The 22,077-nt window shown below is 50.6% G+C and overlaps 2 protein-coding genes across 3 annotated transcripts in view; both read left to right on the plus strand.

The window, feature by feature from the left end:
• The window catches only part of TGM1 (transglutaminase 1), a 68,481-nt gene extending 53,183 nt beyond the window's left edge, over window positions 1-15,298 (plus strand). The window contains exons 7-15 of the mRNA XM_015406374.1: window positions 2,093-2,267; window positions 3,952-4,090; window positions 4,211-4,314; window positions 5,768-5,856; window positions 6,115-6,268; window positions 6,807-7,088; window positions 9,420-9,580; window positions 11,179-11,315; window positions 13,733-15,298. Coding sequence (XP_015261860.1) covers window positions 2,093-2,267; window positions 3,952-4,090; window positions 4,211-4,314; window positions 5,768-5,856; window positions 6,115-6,268; window positions 6,807-7,088; window positions 9,420-9,580; window positions 11,179-11,315; window positions 13,733-14,132 — 1,641 coding nt within the window. The 3' untranslated portion in view covers window positions 14,133-15,298. The remainder of the gene's footprint in view (window positions 1-2,092; window positions 2,268-3,951; window positions 4,091-4,210; window positions 4,315-5,767; window positions 5,857-6,114; window positions 6,269-6,806; window positions 7,089-9,419; window positions 9,581-11,178; window positions 11,316-13,732) is intronic.
• A 3,353-nt stretch (window positions 15,299-18,651) lies between these two features.
• The window catches only part of TINF2 (TERF1 (TRF1)-interacting nuclear factor 2), an 8,980-nt gene continuing 5,554 nt past the window's right edge, over window positions 18,652-22,077 (plus strand). For both annotated transcript variants that reach the window (XM_015406365.1, XM_015406366.1), the window contains exons 1-4: window positions 18,652-18,822; window positions 19,746-19,964; window positions 20,097-20,198; window positions 20,510-20,611. In XM_015406365.1, coding sequence (XP_015261851.1) covers window positions 19,749-19,964; window positions 20,097-20,198; window positions 20,510-20,611 — 420 coding nt within the window. In that variant the 5' untranslated portion in view covers window positions 18,652-18,822; window positions 19,746-19,748. The remainder of the gene's footprint in view (window positions 18,823-19,745; window positions 19,965-20,096; window positions 20,199-20,509; window positions 20,612-22,077) is intronic.

The raw sequence follows: 22,077 nt of genomic DNA on the forward strand, positions 1-22,077 counted from the left end.
CTCTGATCATATATAGGGAATGGCAAACAGAGTTAACAGCCGGATCTCCTGCACATTTATGCAGAAATAAGTTCACCAGAAGCTCCGCCCCCTTCCTCAAAGAGCCAGCCCCCTTCCTTAAAGGGGCCCCCACTTCTTCCCAAAAGCATTTAAAGGATCCCTTTAAATCATTTTGGGAAGAAGTGGGGGGGTGCTCACCCTTCTCCCTCCCCCCTGCATGATTTAAAGGGCCCTCCAGCTGATCGGGGGGCCACGCGCCCCCCGCTGATCAGCTGAAGGGCCCTTTGAATCTTGCAGGGAGGAGGGAGAGGGGCACGGGTGGCCCCTTCATTATGGCAAATAATGGCAGCCCCACCAGGAAAAAAAAATTGCCCCACAAGCCACAAAATCCTGCCAAAGGGGCTGACCATGGGACTTCTTCCCAAGTAAGGGTGAACAGGATCATGGCCCTGTTCATTATGGCAATGTGCAGGTGAGATCTGATAGATGCAGGAGTTACTATGCGCCTGACCTTGCAGGACAGGCTCAACCAGCCAGGCTGTTGCATATTTTCAGCATGACGTGGCAGGGAGTTCCACCGGTTAACCGGAAATTATGAAGGAATGGTTAACCGGTCTCACTGTGGCTTGCTTTTCAGCTTGCCGCCCGTTGATTTATTAACTTCATTTAGACAGAGCTACTGTTTTGGGAGGGTTTTGCCTCATTCTTATAGTACATATGGTCACCAATGCAATAAAATGCGGTACGCAGTTAACGAACAATGGAATAAAAACATCACTATAGTCTGTCTGGGCGTCACAATTAGAGAGGAAAATAGATAAAGGAAGCATAATAATAAAAATAATAATAATCTTTCAATTTATTGATCGCTCGATCCTTGTAGAGCTGCTGGCTCTGAGCGATTTACAGTTACTCTTTGTGTTGACACGGGACTAACAGTGAGGGGGGTAAGGGAGGACAACATATATCATTTAAATTACACACATTCCACAGTCAACAGGGAGTTTATGGTCTGCGGTGATCATCAGGCGTGTTCCGGCAGCCTTTCTCTCTCTCTCTCTCTCCTCTCTCTCGGCATCCCTTTTGAGGTCGTCAGCATTTTTTTTTTCTCGGTCACAGCGCACCACTGCCATTGTCTGTCTGGAATGGCCGGAATAATAAAAAAAAATGCTGGGTGAAAGGGAAGGGAAAAGAGAGCTGCCCAAAATTTCACACCCACCAAAACCCCAACACCCTTATCTTTCTTAAGAGTACCCTCCTGCCCGATTTCATTTGACCAGGTGTCTATTGAGTCCCCTCATAAAGCTGACCTCTGCCCTCCTGAACAATTCTGCTTTACATCGTTGGTGGAATGACAGAAGCGTGGGGGCCTTCCTGGCCTCCTCAGGCAGGCCTTTCCACCAGGCTGAGAACCGCAACAGAGACATGCACACACAACGGGCCATTTTTGATCTTGCCTGTTCGCCGGGTGGCCCCGCAGAAGGCCCTGCTTCGACAAGTAAACCTGTTGTGGTGAAACATATCCAGAGAGGCGAACTGGGGAAATGCATATTTTGCTCCGAGCCCTTTTCGGCACGGTTTGCTTTTTCCTGTTGCTAACCAGGCAGTTAATATTCTCTCTGTTGGGTATTACAAGTTGAAAAAACTCAGTATATCTGGGATTAAATGTTTGTTTATGTTACTCACAGGAAGTCACATGTTTCTCATGTAACCAATGTTCTTTAGATGTAGGAAGCCCGGGAATTTTCTCCCTGATCTAGGGATTTGATTGGGACTAAAGTGTTGAGGTGTATTACCATTTTATGGCTCCTCTTCCCATCTTTGTTTTTTGGTGTTCTGAAGAAGAAGGAGAGTGGCCATTCTCTCTTCTAGTTTTGTCTTTGTAGTGTAAGGATGCAGCCGATTATGCTCTGTTGTTATTTTCATCCCAGTTACCCTTCCCATGCTAGAATTTAGTAAAAACTTTATATTTTAATCACACATGGACTCTCAGTCTGAATTATTTTACTCAGGCTCTGCTGGGCTATATTATCTCTGCTAAATACCATTTTTTTCAATATCTCACTATCACCCAACACTCTCCCTCTCTCAGGTCAACTCTTTGGATGACAACGGGGTCCTGGTAGGAAACTGGACGGGTGACTATTCCCGCGGCACCAACCCCTCGGCCTGGGTGGGCAGCCGCGACATTCTCCTGCAGTATCACCAGACAGGCTACCCCGTGATGTACGGGCAGTGCTGGGTGTTCGCTGGAGTCGTGACTACAGGTAGCTACCGTGGGGGGAGTAACAAGGTGGGAACAGGCCGTGGGAGGGAGAAAGAAGGTGGGGGAATGGGTGCCATGGAAAGAAGGGAAGGGAAGGGGAATAGGGAGGGCAAGAGAAACCCAAGAGAAACATTCTTCCTATTTTATTTCATCCTATTTTATAATATAAATTTGGAAACGAAATAAGGACAGAATATATGGTTATAAGCATAAGGAGATCTAGTAAAACTTTACTCAAATAGTTATAAGGAAAATTATGGGATTAGTTGCTGTAGATTTTCCGGGCTGCGTGGCCGTGGTCTTGGCATTGTAGAACCTGACGTTTCGCCAGTAACTGTGACTAGCATCCTCAGAGGTATTGTGTAGAGATGATGGTAACAGTATTAAAGCAAGTCCAAGAAACGATCCAAAAAAACGGAAACCTGTATGCGTAGTTTAAGTATTTAAAGTGACAGCGTAATGATCCAGAGTGCGGATATACACACAATCAACATTTCACAAGGTAAGTACAAAAATAAGCAAATTGATGAGATGTTAACGATGATCTCCGGAACGTTCTACCGTTTCGATAATAATCTTCTTTCGAACGAAGATGGAGAGTATGCAACATCTCTAGTCAATGTCTCAACTGGTACATATAAGTCTCACTGAAGTATCATGACATCATTGTATAAGGTTCCAGATGATTCTTAGAAGGGCATACTCTTCATCTTCATTCGGAAGAAGATTATTATCGAAACGGTAGAACGTTCCGGAGATCATCGTTAACATCTCATGAATTTGCTTATTTTTGTACTTACCTTGTGAAATGTTGATTGTGTGTATATCCGCACTGTTGCTTTAAATACTTAAACTATTTTTGTAGCGCAGTACGCATACAGGTTTCCATTTTTTGGATCGTTTCTTGGACATCCTCAGAGGTATAACTCAGAAAGATGGAGTACTCTCCGTGTCAAGGGAATTATGGGAAATAGGGTTTATAAATAAAGCACTGGTACTGGAGGAATTCTGAGGGGCAGAAATATTTATTTAGGCGCGCCAATCTCTACCGGACTTAATGAATGACTATTATATACAGATGAGGTAGAAGCAGGACAGAGTTGGCATCTTGTAGCGGATTATTATTATTAAAGAATGTTAAACTTATTTCTTTTGGTTGAAAAAAAAAAGCTTGCAATTAATTTGTAAGATCTGGAATTAATAAAAATTTAATTAAAAAGAAAAGAAAGAGAGAGAGAAACCCAAGAAGCAGCTAGGAGAGTAACTGAGTTGCCAACTTCCAGGTTTTCTGGAATCACAACTGATCAGGCTACAGGGATCAGTTATCCCAGAGGAAATGGCTGATTTAGAGGGTGGGCTCTATGGCATTATACCCCCCAGTGAAGTCCCTGCTCTTCCCAAGCTCCACCCCCAAACCTGCAGGAATTTCCAACTCAGTTGGCAACCGTAACTGCGTGGCATTTCACAAGCTATAAGGGGAGACGTTTAACTCACAGTTCGCCCTTTGTTTGGGCCGGCTGACTGGTGCAAGTCCCCATCGGCGTGCTTCGCCAGTGCTGAGAATGTGCGTCCCCAACTCTGACACGATACAAAACTGGGAGGAACGGCAGCCGGTTGGGAGGGTGTCGCGGTTGAAGACGAGGGTCTCCCTCTGCTGACGCTGTTCCCCCTTCCCCTCTCCCCAGTGCTGCGTTGCCTGGGCATCGCCACGCGGACGGTCACGAACTACAACTCGGCCCACGACACCGACGTCAGCCTCACCATGGACATTTACTTCGACGAGAACATGAAGCCCTTGGAAAACCTGAATGCCGACTCCGTCTGGTAAGGGGACGTCGACCGACTCTACCGGCAGGGGGTGCCGTATCGAGGCCGTGGGGACCGAGACCCGGACCAGTGTGGCTGCCGCCTAACCCCAGCCTTCTCTTCTGCACCCCAATGCAGGAATTTCCATGTCTGGAACGACTGCTGGATGACACGCCCTGATCTGCCTTCGGGGTTTGATGGCTGGCAGGTGGTGGACGCCACGCCTCAAGAGTCAAGCAGTGGTACGTTGTGGAGGGGTGTCCCGTATAGTAGTCAAGGCCAGGGAAGACGGGGGGATGAGGGAAGAATGTAAGGCCTCGTGGATCTCAAGGGAGGGGTGAATGCAGGGGGCCTTTCTCCTGAGGGGAGCTTTGACACTCAAAAGCTCATACCGCCGAAATCTTGTTCGTCTCTAAGGGGCTACTGGACCCGAAGATGGCTCTTTTGCTGCTGATTGACATGGCTAAACCCTCTGAAACTACCTTTCTCTCTGGCTCTTTTCGAGCCGAGTAAACTGTGGGCCTGTGCTGTGCAACAGCGCCACCTCAGCGGATGGCGAAGGGTGGTAATGCAGCTATTAAACCAACGAGGATCAGGGGACATGAAGCGCCAGTGTGATCCCACCTCGCTCTATAGATGTGCTGACCTTGGCCCAGAGCCTTACTCCGTCTATTTACTTACTTCATTTGTTATACGGCAATTGTGAAAAAGGGGCTGCGGTGGCTCAAGTGGTGAAGACGCTGAACTGCAGACCGGAAGGTCGGTAGTTTGGCAGTTCGAGACCCGAGTGCCGCGTGACGGAGTGAGCTCCCGTCTCTGGCCTCAGCTCCTGCTAACCTAGCAGTTCGAAAGCAAGAAATTGCAAGTAGATAGGTACCGCTTCGATGGGAAGGTAACAGTGTCCTATGAGCCTCGGCGTCTAGTCATGCCAGCCACATGACCACGGAAACGTCTTTGGACAGCACTGGCTCTTTGGCTTGGAAACGGAGATGGGCACCGCATCCCTAGAGTCGGATTCGACTGGCTTTCGAGCAAGGGAAACCTTTACCTTTACTAATTGTGCAAAACAATATTCACTTTGAAAATCAGCTGACATACACGCCTTTCTGACAAAAGACATGATCTCATGCATTACCCTACCGCTAAATTGAAATATCTAATTAAAGGCTGCCAACTTTCTTCTTATTGTACATTTCCCAAAACACTGCAGCGCAGTTAATTTTACCATTTGCCGCGTATCATTGAACGGCCTGTTGTTTTTTTTAATTAGGAGGTACCTGGGTCTTCCAATGTCTAGCAAAAGTATTTCTTGCCACTGCTGATAAATTTAGCACCAGTTCCCTATGGGTAACTGCAACGTTTTCAGTGCAATTAAGTAGAAGGACTTCAGGCTTCACTGGAACAATAATGTCCTAAATGTCGTGAATAACTTTACGAACCATTTTCCAGAATATTTCTGGAGAAATGTCTGCAATGCAGGGTTTGTCATTAAAAAATAGCTCTTGGCACTCATCCACCTCGCATGTTCTTAATTTCGATCTTGAGTTACTTGAAATCATGTTGCCGGGAGTCCCTCAGGTCAACAGAACACTACTGGCCACTCCCAAAACTGATGCGGAGTCTGTATTCTCTCTCATGGCTCTGTGCACCTTCAGGTTCTGATCTTCTCCCTGCTTTTCCATATTTCCCCTATAGGCATCTTTTGCTGTGGACCCTGCTCCGTTGAGGCCATCAAGAACGGGTTGGTCTACATGAAGTATGATGCCTCGTTCTGTTTTGCTGAGGTATGCTGAGGTATTTGTTTCATGGGAACATTATTAGAATACAGTCCTTTGCAGCCCTTCCTGGGGGCGGCTGTCTCTGCCACGGGCAGATTCTTCAGGACCTGGGACAGCTCCTGATGGAAAGCAGACGTTGTCCCAGCTGGATTCCAAGCTCAGCTGAGCCTCGATAGATCCAGATAGCCAGCCGTGTTAGCGAGAATTACCCTAGGGGGAAATGGAGAGGGGTGTTGCTGACTGTTTCTTTGACACCCTCTGCAGGTGAACAGTGATAAGGTGTATTGGCAGCGCCAATCTGACGGCAGCTTCAAGATTGTCTATGTGGAGGAGAAAGCAATTGGCCACCTGATCAGCACCAAGGCGGTGGGCTCCCACAAGCGCGAGGACGTCACCAGCCTCTACAAACACCCTGAAGGTACAGTGATGGCGATTTCTCTGGAGGTGGAGTCCATGCACACCTCACATTCTATCAAATGAGTGGCTGAGATGTTATCTGGTCCTTCATCTCCTGGGAGTCTTTTCGGTTCCCCCCGTTTGCCAACAGATGGGCATACCAGGGCTATTTTTGGGCAGGAACGCACAGGAACGGAGTTCCGGCTGGCTCCCAAGTTGGCCATGCCCAGCAGGAACTCATTAGCATAATAGGCCACACCCAACAGCAGGATTGGCTACGTTAGGGGTGTGTGGCCTAACATGCAAAGGAGTTCCTGCTACAAAAAAAGGCCCTGGGTTTTGACAACAAACAAGCTAAACAGAATAAGAAGCAAAAGGTTGGTGTGGCTGGATGAACATACTTCTGGTAACATGGGGGTGCAGCCTAATATGCTAATGAGTTCCTGCTGTTGGGTGTGGCCTATTATGCTAATGAGTTCCTGCTGGGCTTTTTTTACAAAAAGAGCCCTAGGCATATCCCCTTCCCTAACGTCCTCTCTTTGTCTCTGGATTCCCCCCAGGATCCGAGGAGGAGCGCAAGGCAGTGGAAACGGCTGCCAAGCATGGCACCAAGGCCCACATCTACAAGAACAAAGACTGGCGGGAGGACATTTCACTGTCGGTGGATGCACAAGACGCCTACACGGGGCAAGACATCACCCTGCGGGTCCACCTGAAGAACAAAAGCAACATGCCCCGTGAGGTCTCTCTCAACCTCTTCGTGGCCGTCATGTACTACACGGGCGTCACCAGCAGCCCTTTTAAGAAGGAGCAGCGGCAGGTCCAGATTCCAGCAAACGGAAGTACGACTTTTCAACCTCTCTCCCGCTGGAGATCAGCTGTAAAAGCGGGAGATCTCCAGGCCCCACCTGGAGGGTGGGAACCCTAGACACTGGCCACCTAGTTCCTCTGGAGGGCCAACAGCAGGGCAGAGAGGCAGAGCCTCTCTCTGTGTAGGGCCTCTCCCATGTTAAGCCCTCCGATGTGCCGACGTGCAGCAAAGAGTCGCCAGTGATCGTGAATTCACACAGCAAAGACGACCTTAAGTCAGGGGTCCCCAACCGTTTCGATCCTGGGGGTCCTTTTGGAATCCTGACACAGGGTGGCGGGCACAACCACTAAATGCCCCCTCTAAGCTGTGGAGTCTTGTGAGCAGAAATCCTGCTTTGCGAGCGGCTGGCATGAAAGTCGTGAGCGAGCGATTTGGCTGCTGCGTAAATGAGTTTGTCCTGGAGCCCTCCTTCCTGAGCGAAGACAAAAAACGTGTGAGCCGGAGGCTGAAAAACTGTGAGCTCGCTCACACGAACTCGGCTTAGAGGGAACACTGGTCCTTGTGGGAGGCGGACACACAGACAACACATACAAGCAGAAGACCAAGTGTGGGGAACAAGTGGGGTAATTTCTAAAAATACACTGGGAAAGAGGAGAGAAAGGGAGAATAAAATCCCTGCTGCCATGGCAGCTGCCACGGACACGAAGTTATTACAATCTGCACTGTCAATCAGATCTCCGGTGGCCCATCAGAAGCCCTGTCTGCCTGGCCCCACCCGCTTTCTAAAAACACACGTTGGCCTTTAGTGCCTTCCTGATACCTGGCAAACTGCAGGTACTTACCCAGTGGCACCTTTCGAGACCATACAATATATGAATCATACAACTGTGATAAAGAAGCATTTACAATTTTTTAATCTAAAGATGTTATACAAAACATTAGTTTCTGAATGTGATTATTACAGGAGATAATACAATAGAAACAGAAGCGAAAAGGCGGGACGGCGGTCTCCGGATTGGTGCTGCCGTTTCGACAATAGGTCTTCGTCTAACCAGAAATTGTGCCAATCAATGTGAAGTGTGGAGTTCCTCAAGCAACAAAAAGCTGCATACTCGTGAGTTTTCTAACTCTTATAGCTTGAGAAGCAACATCTCTCATTCTAGAAAAAAGTTCTCCCAAAAGGGCTGAAGTCAATCTAAAATTAGAGATGTTGCTTCTCAAGCTATAAGAGTTAGAAAACTCACGAATATGCAGCTTTTTGTTGCTTGAGGAACTCCACACTTCACATTGATTGGCACAATTTCTGGTTAGACGAAGACCTATTGTCGAAACGGCAGCACCAGTCCGGAGACCACCGTCCTGCCTTTTCGCTTCTGTTTCTATTGTATTATCTCCTGTAATAATCACATTCAGAAATTAATGTTTTGTATAACATCTTTATAACTTTATATCTTTATAACTGCCAATCTAGCAGTTTGAAAGCAAGAAATTGCAAGTAGATAAATAGGTACCACTTCGGTGGGAAGGTAACAGCGTTCCGTGCGCCTTGGCGTTTAGTCATGACGGCCACATGACCACGGAAATGTCTTCGGACAGCGCTGGCTCTTCGGCTTTGAAACGGAGATGAGCACCGCAACCCTAGAGTCGGATTCGACTGGCTTTCGAGCAAGGGAACCTTTACCTTTACCTTTATAACATCTTTAGATAAAAAATTGTGAATGCTTCTTTATCACAGTTGCATGATTCATATGTTGTAAGTTCTCTGGACTGTGACCATTTCATTGTTTACCTTTTAAGACCAACCAAGTTTTATTCAAAGTATAAAACTTTGTCGGTCTGTTCCTGACAAGAAGGCCACGGTTGGCTTTCCAGGGCACAGGGCTGGCAACCAGAGGTTGATTCAGGGGGGATCGCGGGGGATTGCAGTTCCCCCGGGTGAAGTGCGGGGGCGGGGCACACGACGAAGCCCCGCCCCCTGTTTCCGGCCGCCCCGCTTCCAGCCCCCAGTCAGCCAGGAGGAGGCAGGAGAAGAGGGAGGGTAAGTTGCTTCCTCCCCGCCTCTCCCCACCCCTGCCTGCCTGGGGCCAGGGAGGGCCTTGGCGGGGCTTCCTTGCACTCCCGCCGGCCTTGCAGGTCCACCGCCAGGCCCCTGATGTCAGGGGGATGGGCATATGCTAATGAGTTATGCTAATGAGTTCCCCTATCTCTTTTTCTACGAAATGACCCCTGCTGGCAACAACGCTGTGTCCACCACCAGCCTAAGGGGGCGCGGTGCCGGCCATCTCGGTGCGATGCCGTCCATTTCCCCAGGACTGCTGCATTCGGCAGGCGTCTTTGTAACCCCATTTCTGTCTCCCTCCAGCCCAGACCGTTCCGATGCTGATCACCTACGCCGAGTACAAGCCCCACCTGGTGGACCAGGGGGCCATGAAGCTCAGCATCTCTGGAAAAGTGACTGAGACAGGTCAAGTGCTGGCTAAGGAGCACACCTTCCGTCTGCGCACTCCGGATCTCACTCTGACGGTAGGACCAGATGCCAACGTTTCAGGAACTGAGGGCGGAGCTGGAAGCCCAAAGTGACAAGAATTGAGGGAAATCTTAGGAAGCAATGAGGGTAGCTCTAGCAATTACCGGAAATGCTATGGTAAGATGACCATAGATTTTTCTGGTGATTGCTAGAGCCACCCTTGTCGCTTTTGGGTTGTTCAGTCGCACAGTCGAGTCCGACTCTTCGCGACCCCATGGACCAGATCACGCCAGGCCTTCCTGTCTTCCACCGTCCTCTGAAGTTTGCTCAATTTCATGTTTGTTGCATCTATGACACTGTCTAACCATCTCATCCTTTGCTGTCCCCGTCTTCTTTGACCTTCAATCTTTTGGGTAGCTCTAGGAATTGTCAGGAACTCTGTGGTCAGAACTTACTGGTAAATAGCTGAGGCCTCGTAGCTTCTTTCTGTTCTTTCCCCCCACGATTGTGCACCCCCCTTTGGCCCCAGCTTCCGCCTGCTGAGCAGCTGAACAATCGTCGGGCCAGGGCTGCAATTCTCCCACCATAAGAAGGCAAGAGGGAATCCTACCCTATAGGGCTTGGATTCTCTCGTTTCCCGGCTCTGACTCACTGTTACTTCAGCTTCACAAATGTTTACTCCTGAAAGAGGAGGAAGGGATCAGAGCAAGCAAGAGACTTAAGATTTTCCTTTTGCCTCTTCCTGTGAATACTTCCAGAGTACGATTAGCTCCTCCATCTGTCACAGAAAGGGCAACGTCCCGTCTAGAGGGCCAAGGAAATGATATCCTTGCATGTCTTCAGTCAGGGCTTTTTTGGTAGAAAAAGCCCAGCAGGAACTCATTAGCATAATAGGCCACACCCCTGACAGCACGGCTCATTAGCATATTAGGCCACACCCCCACGCTACCAGAAGTGTGGTCATCCAGCCACACCCACCTATTGCTTCTTATTCTCTTTACCTTGTTTGTTGTCATAACCCTTTTTGCATGTTAGGCCACACACCCCTAATTGTAGCCAATCCGAATAAGTTCCTGCTGTTGGGTGTGGCCTATTATGCTAATGAGTTCCTGCTGGGCGTGGCCAACTTGGGAGCCAGCCGGAACTCCGTTCCTGTGCGTTCCTGCCCAAAAATAGCCCTGTCTTCAGTTAATGTGATGTTCTTTGTGGGAACAAAGCAGGGTCCCTCTTCTTCAGGTTGGGTACTCTTTTTTTTTTTGGGGGGGGTATTTTTAAAATATGTGAGTATGTGTGTCGGGAAGTCATGGCGACCTCTGGTGACTGCCCCTTGCTGGCGGCCTGGAGGCTATCCGGAGAGGTGGCTGAGTAAAGCCTGCCCCCGCCTCCCTCCTCTGGTATTCCATGGAGGTCTCCCATCCAAGTACTGGCCAGAGTCGACCCGGCTTAGCTTCCCAGACCTGGCGATAGCCTGGGGTATCCAGGTCAGGGCAAAGTTGGGTACTCTTAAAACGCGCGGCCCAAAAAGTATGGTCAGGATCCTTCTCAGGGTACAGAACGGTGTTTGTCTTTGTTCGTGGGAATGCCGCCGAAAGGGGCGTGTATAACTTTTTTCCTACTTGGGTTCACGATCCTCAAATCCTCTCTCTTTTCTCAGTTACTGGGCCCAGCCATCGTCGGACAAGAGACCCAGGTCCAGATCGTCTTCAAAAACCCACTTCCTGTCATGCTGACTAGCGTCATCTTCCACATGGAGGGATCCGGGCTCTCCACCCCCAATACCATGACAGTGGGGTGAGTAGTCCCTCCAATGTCTGCCCATCATTGCGAGTCACAGAATCATAGAATCATAGAGTTGGAAGGGGCCTGACAGACCATCTAGTCCAACCCCCTGCCCAGCGCAGGACCAAATAACGCACCCCCTGTGAGCCAGTTGGGGCCGAGAGAGCTCTCTCAAGAACTGCCCTTGAGAGAACAGCTCTGAGAGAACTTGGGACTGGCCCAAGGTCACCCCAGCAGCTGCATGTGGAGGAGTGGGGAATCAAGCCCGGCTTTCCCAGATTAGAGTCCGCGCTCCTAACCACGACGCCAAACCTAATTCCCTGCTGCCCCCCCCCATCCGTTTCCCACCCAGAACATTGGGTGGGATCCTGAACAGCCTGCCTCCCCTTAAGCCATCAAATGGCATCTCCATCCCCTGCAAGTTATTGCATTTGTGGTCCTCGTTTGCGATGCGCGGATCGAAAGGCCTTGCTTCATGGTTGCATTTCCACAGGGAAGGGACGGGCGCACCTGCTTGTGTGGAAAGAGCGGTCAAGTCGCAGCTCATGTATGGAGACCCTGTAGGGTTTTCAAGGCAAGAGGTGAACAGGAGGTGGTCTGCCGCTTGCCTGCCTCTGCAGAGCAACCCGGGACTTCATGGGTGGTTTCCCATCCAAGGACTAACCAGGGTCGACCCTGCTTAGCTTCCGAGATCTGATGAGATCAGACCAACCTGGCCCATCCAGTTTGGTGTCGTGGTTAAGTAGCGCGGACTCTAATCTGGGAGAACCGGGTTTGATTCCCCCACTCCTCCACTCGCAGCTGCTGGTGTGACCTTGGGCAAGCCGTAGTTCTGACAAGAGCTGTCCTCGCAAGGGCAGTCCTCGAAAGAGCTCTCTCAGCCCCACCGACCTCACAGGGTGTCTGTTGTGGGGACGCAGTGTTTCCTCTAAGCTGAGTGAGTGTGAGCTAGCTCACCGTTTTTTAGCCTCCAGCTCACACATTTTTGTCTTGGCTCGGGAAGGAGGGCTCTAGAGTAAACTAATTTATGCAGTAGCCAAATGGTTCACTCACAAATTTAATGCCAGTAGCTCGCGAAGTAGAATGTTTGCTCGCAAGACTCCACAGCTTAGAGGGAACATTGGTGGGCAGGGGAAGGGAAAGGAGTTCGTAAGCCACTCTGAGACTCCTTTGGGTAGTGAAGGGCGGGGTATAAATCCAATCTTCTAATGGGCTAGAGCCCACTTTATGGGATGTACCTTGGTGGTGGAAAATGCCACTAAATGGCAGTTGATTTAGGGCAGTGATGGTGAACCTTTTAGAGACCGAGTGCCCAAACTGCGACCCAAAACCCACTTATTTATCACAAAATGCCAATACGGCCATTTAACCGGAATACTGAGGTTTTACTTTAGAAATAACAACTCATACATTAACTTAAGATGATCCAAACAAAGTAAGGAAAGCCATCCCAAATGCTTTCGTTTGCTTAACATTATTTGGCAGAGAATTCGACACTTTAATGATGGTCTGAGCCTGGCTGGGGCGATGGCACGCATGCCCACAGAGAGGGCTCTGAGTGCCACCTCTGGCACCTGAGCCATAGGCACCACCACTGATTTAGGGCAACCCCTCACGGGGTTTTCAAGAGAAGAGAGGAGCAGAGGTGGTTGGCCGTTGCCTGCCTCTGCGTAGCAACCCTGGACTTCCTTGGTGGTCTCCCATCCAAGTACTAACCAAGGCTGAGCCTGCTTAGCTTCAGAGATCTGACGAGATCTGGCTCGGCCGGGCCATCCAGGTCAGGGGGCAGACTTTTGCAGCGAGAATCACAGTCAACACATTGGCAAATATTATATGAATACTACAAGCATCGGCATGCGCTTGGTCTCTGTCCAGTGAATACCCCTAACGGGATGTTTAGCCTGGGAAAGAGAAGGCTTAGAGGGGACACGATTTCAGTCTTCAAGTATCTGAAGGGCTGTCATGTAGAAGATGGAGCAGATCTATTCTCTCTTGCTCCGGATTGGATTGCAAGACTGGATCTAATGGGTGGGAATTACAAGGGAGTCGTTACCGGCTAAATATCAGGAGAGACTTCCTGACTGTAAGAGTGGTTGAGCAGTGGAACAGACTGCCTCGGGAGGTGGTGGATGCTCCTTCGCTGGACATTTTCAAGCGGAGGCTGGACGATCATCTTTCGGGTATGTCGTAGGTATGTAGGGCTATCTTTTGGCGATGCTCCTGCAGAGTGCAGGGGGGTTGGACTAGATGACCTTCAAGGTCCCTTCCAACTCTAACATTCTATGAGTCTATGATTCCCACAGACCTGGGGTATGAGGGCAGGACTTCACAACTCCAAGCTGACTTCCTTCCCTGTTCCTTCCTTCCGTCCCTTCTTTTTGGCTCCCCGGTTCTCGAAGGTGTCTGACTCTCTTCCGTTCTCTTAACAGGGATATCGGCCCACACCAGACGGTGAAGATGCGCCAGACGTTCACGCCGCTACGCCCGGGCCGTCGCCAGCTGGTTGCCAGCATGGACAGCCCTCAGCTCTCCCAGGTCCACGGAGTGCTGACGATGGATGTGGCGCCAGGACCTGCGCGGGGCCCGGGAGGTTCCCCTGCCCCCAATCGGGCTTCCCCTGTCCTTTCCCGAGACTCTCCCGGTAGGCAGCCCACCAACCGTGGCAGCCCCGCGAACACCCGTGCTTCTCCGGCGCGGGGCTCCCCGGCTCGCCAGCCAGATCCCCGTGGGTCCCCCAATGCCCGCGGGTCCCCCAACGCCCATGGGTCCCCCAACGCCCGTGGGTCACCAGTTGTTGGCAGAAGAGACCGGACTGGGCGCCCTGTCTGAGCCAGACTCTAGTAGTTGCTATGTACTGTATATCTACAATGCCAGCAGAAGTGGGGGGCAAGAGGGGGGGAAGGGGGGCCACCCGCCTGAGCCACAGAACCACAGCACTGCAGTGGGGGGAAGGGCGGGGGGGGAAACTGGATTTCCCCGTCCCCGTCCCAGGGTATCTCCTGTGTGCCCACCGAGAAAGACCCCCTACCATCTCCCTTTCTGCCTTATTTACATTAGCCCTGAGGTTGCCACCGGCTCGCTATCCCCCAAACACGCTCACATCCCTAATCTCACTTGCTGTATGTATTCATCCGCTCACACCACCCAAAGTAACTGTAATCCACCCTTTGTTTGCTGTATATATTCATCTGCTCGCGCCACCCAACGTCACTGTAATCCACCCTTTCCGTTCCCATAAAGAGCCACCAGTTCTTCCCAGAGTCCCTTTGCACCCATCCTCCCCTTGTGTTCACTTACCACTTATACCCCCTTCCCTTGCTTGCGCTTTCCTTGCGTCAAAGCATCCGTCCTGCCCATTTTCTCACCCTCGAGCCTTCAAGGGTCCCCTAAAACGCTGGCTCTGGTTGCACGCCACCCCTTTCCCCAACACGCTCGGTTCTGCACCCCACTGATACAGGCAGCTCCCCAAGGCCCCCCTGGGTTACTCGCTTTTCCGTTTTGTTCTGAAGCCCTTCCGAGGTGACCGCAAAGAGCCGCTCCTGAGCCCAGCCCTCCGGGTCTGTCCCAAACAGATCGGCTGGAATTTACCTCCCCTGTACAGGAAACGGGACTGCATAACCTGGCCCTCCCCGACCAGCTTTGGGGAGGTGAATTTGTATAGGTTAGGATGGGGTTTCTTTCAGGGATCCCCACAAGTAATGCACGCGACGGAAGGAAATGGAGAAAGGATAAGCCGCTGTTAGGGTATATTGGCCGGCCGCTGCCGGATCGCCTTTGCTCACGTATTTAAACGCTTGCACTTTCCAAAGAGCCGAGGCCCTTCTTCGACTTGCACTGAAGCTGAGCTATTAAAGGGGTTATATGGGCAAGGGGGTGGGGGCGAGTGGGAGGTGGGGAACACACCGCACTGTTTGCCAAGCCAGGGGACACCCCTGACGATGTACGAGAAGAGACCGTTTTTACATTTAAAGGACAAGCAAATGAACAACGCCAAGCCAAACGCTGTGATATGTTTGTTTTTTCATGCAAATGCAGATATTTATTTGAAAATAAATTGTTTTTAACTCAGAACGTGTCCTGTCTCCCTGCTGCGTGGACTTACTTTGTTGCAAGACCTTTGGGCAGCTTTGAGTGTAGAAGCCCAATCAGACTGATGAGCAATAGTAACGCCGTTTTGACAGGCTTTGCAAAGTTGCTGGCGGCGGCTGGCCTTTGCCCAGCTTTGTGAACTCCAATAAGTAAAAGGTAAAGGTTTCCCTTGCTCGAAAGCCAGTCGAATCCGACTCTAGGGTGCGGTGCTCATCTCTGTTTCCAAGGCGAAGAACCAGCGCTGTCCGAAGACGTTTCCGTGGTTATGTGGCCAGCATGACTAAACACCGAGGCGCACAGAACATTGTTACCTTCCCACCCAAGCAGTACCTATTTATATACTTGCAATTTCTTGCTTTCGAACTGCTAGGTTGGCAGGAGCCGGGGCCAGAGACAGGAGCTCACTCCGTCACGTGGCACTCGGGTCTGGAACTGCTGAAGTACAGACCTTCCGGTTTGCAGCTCAGCGTCTTAACCGCTGAGCCACCGCAGCCCTGTGAACTCCAATACAGTTTTCTAAAACAAGAGACGGGCATTCTTGGAGGGGGGAAAGGTATTGAGCACAAGAGAACAAAATGATCTGTGTGTTTCAACAAATAAAAAGCTGATCTGCTGACTTGCTAACATGCAAACTAGGCTAGAGACATGCAAGAATAGATTGAGCCCATGCATAGAAACATGATGAAAACTAAAGCCATTGTTCTGTGGCCACCGCACTGTTTGCATGGTAGGAAGATAAGGGAGAAACACGGAGTTTGTGAGAGGCCCAAAAATTAGGGTGGAAGAACTGTATGCTTGCTACGTGATGTCCTTATAACTCGCATCAGAGTTATAATGTGCGTGCCTGAAAGACCAACAAAGTTTAATTCTGGGTATAAGCTTTTTGAGTGCATGCACACAGGTATCTGAAGAAATGTGCGTGCACACGAAAAGCTTATACCCAGAATTAAACTTTGTTGGTCTTTAAAGGTGCTGCTGGACTTGGAACTATCATCTAGTGCTCTGTTAACTATTATGAGACACTACATTTCCCATGAGGCAGTGCAAGTTAATTGTGACAGTGTGGTGGTGGGGTCTCTCTGGGTATAAGATTTTTGTGCGCACGCACACAGGCATCTGAAGAAGAGTGCGTGCATATGAAATCTTATACGCAGAATTAAACTTTGTTGGTCTTAAAGGTGCCGCTGGACTTGAACTGTCATCTAGTGCTCGGTTAACTATTATGAGACACTACATTTCCCATGAGGCAGTGCAAGTTAATTGTGGCGGTGGGGTCTCTCCCCCAACGGCCTGGTGCTTTTCCTCTTATGTCACTTGGTGCAAGGCTGTGGTTTCACAAACATTTGCTCATCTTAACACTGTAGTGCTTTTCATCCTTAATTTCACCTTGGAAAATCACAGGCATCTTCTTGGCTCTGCATTCTATAATTATACACCGTGTCACACAGGAAAAAGGAGAGAGCACAAACTAAAACAGTCAATGTCCCATAAAGACGGTTGCCAACCTCCAGGTGGGACTTAATTTGTAAGGAAAAAACAACTGTGATGCGATAACGAAACCTTGTTAGAGAAAAATATATCATCTTTAATTATCCAGTGAATAACAAATCGTTAAAGGAGTTTTCTTTGAAGTAAATTGGTCTCACGTTTTTCTTTCTGACCTACAGCGCTCAATAGACCTTTTCACTCAAGGTTTTCATCAGATGAGACCTTTACACCTTTTGCATTTTTTTCTACTCCCTCTTCCTTTTAGAGGGCAGCAGGTAGCTGCTTTTCACATAACCAAATGATGTAAGTTAGAAAGGAAGAGACCAATTTACTTCAAAGAAAACACCTTTAACGATTTGTTATTCACTGGATAATTAAAGAAGATATATTCTTCTCGTAACAAGGTTTCGTTATCGTATCACGGTTGTTTTTCCTCACTAAGTTCAGCCTGTCCCGTGATCTCTCGTCCTCGACTTAACCACCAGGTGGGGCCTGGAGGCCTCCCAAAATTACAACTGACCTCCAGAATACAGCGATCAGTTCCCCTGGAGGAAATGGCTGCTTTGGAGGGTGGACTCTTATGGCATTATAACCTGATGAGGTCCATCCCCAAACCCTGTCCTCCACCCCCTACTCTCCAGGAATTTCCCAACCCAGGGCGGGCAGCCCTCGCTATGAGGGTCACAAGCTTCTTTGAAACATGGAATTCACTGCCACAGTAAGTGGCGACGGCTACAAACATGGACGGCTTCAAGAGGGAACTGGATAAACATCTGGAGCAGAGGTCCGTCAGTGGCTATTAGCCACAAGGTATTGAAAGGAATTCTCGGTCTGTGGCAAGGGATGCTCTGTCTTCTTGGTGCTGGGGGGGGGGGCAACAGTGGGAGGGCTTCTGGAGTCTTGGCCCCACTGGTGGACCTCCTGACGGCACCTGGTATTTCTGGCCACTGTGTGACACAGAGTGTTGGACTGGATGGGCCACTGGCCTGATCCAACATGGGCTTCTCTTATGCTCTTATGTTCTAGTGTCCTGGCCCCACTGCTGGACCTCCTCATGGCACCTGCTATTTTGGGGCACTGTGTGACATAGAGTGTTGGACTGGATGGGCCACTGGCCTGATCCAACACTGGCTTCTCTGATGTTCTTATAAGAGGGAATTGGATAAGCATATGGAGCAGAGGTCCATCAGTGGCTCTTAGCCACAAGGTATAGATAGGAACTCTCGGTCTGGAGCAAGGGATGCTCTGTATCCTTGGTGCTTGGGGGGGGGGGAGCAACAATGGGAGGGGCTTCTAGTGTCCTGGCCCCACTGGTGGACCTCCTGATGGCACCTGGGATTTTTGACCCAGAGTGTTGGACTGGATGGGCCACCATTGGTCTGATCCAACATTGGCTTCTCTTATGTCCTTATGAAATCAACACGTGGTCCGGAGGCAGCTGAGCTACCTCCCTATTTAGGTTTTCCCTTAAAAGCAGCAGCAGCCGCGTTCTCTTGTTCACACGCTTCCAGTATTCCGCGCATGCTCTCAAACGCTCCCTCAATGACATTCCCCAAGAAGCCTGCGGGGGTTCCGTCTCCCGCGCGGCGCCCCTGCTGGGTGCAGTTCCCACATTGGCCATCAGAGGCCGCTGCCCCTCTTCTTTAAGACGGAACGCTGTGGACGGAAGTGCCGGAGCGCGCGATGACGTCACGCGCATCCCCATAGCAACTCCCCGGAAGCTCGGTCGTAAATAAAATAAACTGCCTGAGGCGCCGGGTCTAGTCTCGGCCCGGTGAAAGCCGAAGCGCCGTTCCCCTCCCGTCCTTAAAGCCCGAGAGGGAAGCGACGAAGAGGAGGCGAGGGCGAGCGTCCGCTCCGGAAGTGACGTCGCAAAACTAGAGCGAGCGTGTGTTCTCCAGGAACGGTTGCCGGTAGCAACGGGTACGGTTGCCACCTCCAGGTAAATAATTTCCTGGAGGTTTGGGAGGGGGTGGAATCTGGGGAGGGCGGGAGGACCACAGGAAGGTGTCTCAAGCCGTAGACTCCACCCTTCAGGGCAGCCCCTTTCTCTGGGGGACCTGAACTCCGTAAGGCTGGAGATCATTTGCAATTCCGGGAGATCTCCCGTCCCCACCTGGAGGTGACCCAAAACGAAGAAAACACCGTGTACAAAAATCCAAAGGAGGCCAGTAAAATGATTTTGATAGACTATAAAGAACTAGTGTAATAGATATCTTTTATATTTTAAATAGAATAATTGTAATAATAAGCAATATGCAAATGTAGTCAAAATATATATATAAAGAATTAGTATAATAGATATTTTTTATATTTTAAATAGAATAATTGCTATAATAAGCAATAGGCAAATGTAGTCAAAATATATTTAGCATATGAAAAACAAACTCGCAAGTTCTGATGCACCATAAAGTTCATGCATAAACCATGGAGAGGGGCTCATACAACGTGCAGGAGGAGGGTAGCTCTGCTGGGGAAAGGGGTGAAGACCAGTGTTCCCTCTAAGCTGAGTTAGTGTGGGCTAGATCACCGTTTTTTAGCCTCCAGCTCACACATTTTTGTCGTGGCTCAGGAAGGGATGGCTCCAGAGCAAGCTAAGTTACGCAGCAGCCAAATCACTCAATCACAACTTTAATGCCAGTAGTAGCTCACAGAGTAGAACTTTTGTTCACAAGACTCCACAGCTTAGAGGGAGCCTTGGTGAAGGCTAAGGCTAGATGGAGTCGAAGGGGCGGGGCCTGGTTGGGAAGGTGGGGCTTGGTGGGCCGAGGCTTGGGAGCACGAGGGAAACGATGTGTTGAATGAGGGAGAGCAGAAAACAGCTGTGCTTGCCGGCCCTAACCACCACTCTTTGTCTCCCTTCAGGTGATGGCCGCCAACGGGGCGGCCGTGGAGGAGGAAGCGGCCCTCGACCCCTGCTCAGCCCTGCGGCTGGTGGCCGCCGCCGCCTGGCACACGGTCCGGGAGCACCGGATCCAGGACTTCTCCCGCGTGTTGAGACTGTTGGAGGCCGTGGAGGATGCGGCCCCCGAGCTGGTTCACTACCGGCACCTGGCCAAGTTGCGTCTCGGCCTCCAGGCCAAGGTGAGGCAGGAGGCGGCCCGTCCGGCTGTGCCACTTTCACTCCGGGGGAGTGAGGGAATTCTGGAGTGATTCTCCCACAGTGCTTTGCTTCCCAGCCCGGCTTCACTTCTTTCCGGCTCCTCCTTTTCTCAGGTGATAATGAACATGCTGAGGGAGGCAGAGTCAGACGGCAAGATCTACGATGCTATCGATACATACTTTCCGGAGCGAGAGCCACCCCCCCACCCCAAAGCCGTGAGTACTTGCAGTCTTGAGAATGCAGGCGGAATCCCTGCTTGCTCTTGTGAGCTGCCCCCGACTTACCACCCGTGTTCCCTTTAAGCTGTGTTAGTGTGAGATAGCTTGCTGTTTTTTTAGCCTCCGGCTCACACATTTCTGTCTTCACTCAGGAAGGACGGCTCTGGAGCAAACTGATTTATCCAGTAGCCAAATCGCTTGCTCACAGCTTTAATGCCAGGAGCTCACAAAGTAGAATTTTTGCTCACAAGACTCCACAGCCTTAGAGGGAGCATTGCTTACCAATCTGCTTCTTCCCTTCCCAACAGACCGCTCATGATTTGAAATTAGTGCGGGTGGCCCGGGAGAACTTCCGGGATCTGGTCCTGGGACTGCTGAGTGACCAAAGACAACGGGAGACATACGTGCAGGTAAGTTAGGACTGGAAAATGAACAGGGCTGTGGCTCAGTGGGAGAGAGCATCTGTTTAGCATGCGGAAGGCCCCGGGTTCGATCCCTGGCATCTCCAGTTAAAGGACCAGGCAGTAGGTGAAGTGAAAGACCGCTGCCTGAGACTCTGGAGAGCCATGAAGTGGGGCTGTGGCTCAGTGGTAGAGTGTCTACTTGGCATGCAGAAGGCCCCAGGTTCGATCCCCGGCATCTCCAGTTAAAGGACCAGGCAGTAGGTGAAGTGAAAGACCGCTGCCTGAGACTCTGGAGAGCCATGAAGTGGGGCTGTGGCTCAGTGGTAGAGTGTCTACTTGGCATGCAGAAGGCCCCAGGTTCGATCCCTGGCATCTCCAGTTGAAGGACCAGGCAGTAGGTGAAGTGAAAGACCGCTGCCTGAGACTCTGGAGAGCGATGAAGTGGGGCTGTGGCTCAGTGGTAGAGTGTCTACTTGGCATGCAGAAGGCCCCAGGTTCGATCCCCGGCATCTCCAGTTAAAGGACCAGGCAGTAGGTGAAGTGAAAGACCGCTGCCTGAGACTCTGGAGAGCCATGAAGTGGGGCTGTGGCTCAGTGGTAGAGTGTCTACTTGGCATGCAGAAGGCCCCAGGTTCGATCCCCGGCATCTCCAGTTGAAGGACCAGGCAGTAGGTGAAGTGAAAGACCGCTGCCTGAGACTCTGGAGAGCTGCTCCCAGTTTGAGTAGATGGCAATGACCTTGATGAACCAATGGTCTGATTCAGTATAAGACAGTTCTGGAGAGGAGCCGTGGCTCAGTGGTATATCTGCTTGGCATGCAGAAGGTCCCAGGCTCAATCCCTGGCATCTCCAATTGAAAGGACTAGGTCAGAGGTGTCAATTTGTTATGAGGGACTGCTGAAGACGAGGTGGTCCTGCCATGCTGAAGCCACAATTGGAGTGGCTCCGCCCACTCCCTCCCGAGCAGTCTCCTGTTCCCCCCCCCCCGCACTAGTTATTTGTGGGCCGCATAAGAGCCCTGGACGGGCCAGTTCTGGTCTTGGTAGTAGCTGATGTGACGGATTTCTGCTTAACACCTTGGAGAGCTGCTGCCAAGTTCAAGTAGACAAGACTGACTTTGATGGGCCAGCAGTCCGATTCGGTAGAAGACCTCTTCCTGTGTTCATGTGGCAGGAGTGACGACAGGGAACACCTTGAGAGGAAGCTCTGGGAACAATCTGTTTGCATGACGGAAGGGGTGGTGGTGTTTGATTCCTGTGTTGGGGTCAAGCAATACTGTGACGCAGGGGTCATTTCGTAGAAAAAGAGGTGCAGGGGCTCATTAGCATAACTCATTAACATGACTTTTTTGCATAGGCCACACCCCCTGACATCATCGGAAGTGTGTCAGAAGGCAACACCCATCGCTCAGGCTCCCCTGGACTGTTTTGGATTGCTAGCTATTGGGGGGGGGGGAATGTAGAGCATCGTCC

This window comes from Gekko japonicus, unplaced genomic scaffold (genome assembly GCF_001447785.1).
Source record: "Gekko japonicus isolate JY-2015 unplaced genomic scaffold, Gekko_japonicus_V1.1 scaffold2686, whole genome shotgun sequence".
NCBI lineage: Eukaryota > Metazoa > Chordata > Lepidosauria > Squamata > Gekkonidae > Gekko > Gekko japonicus.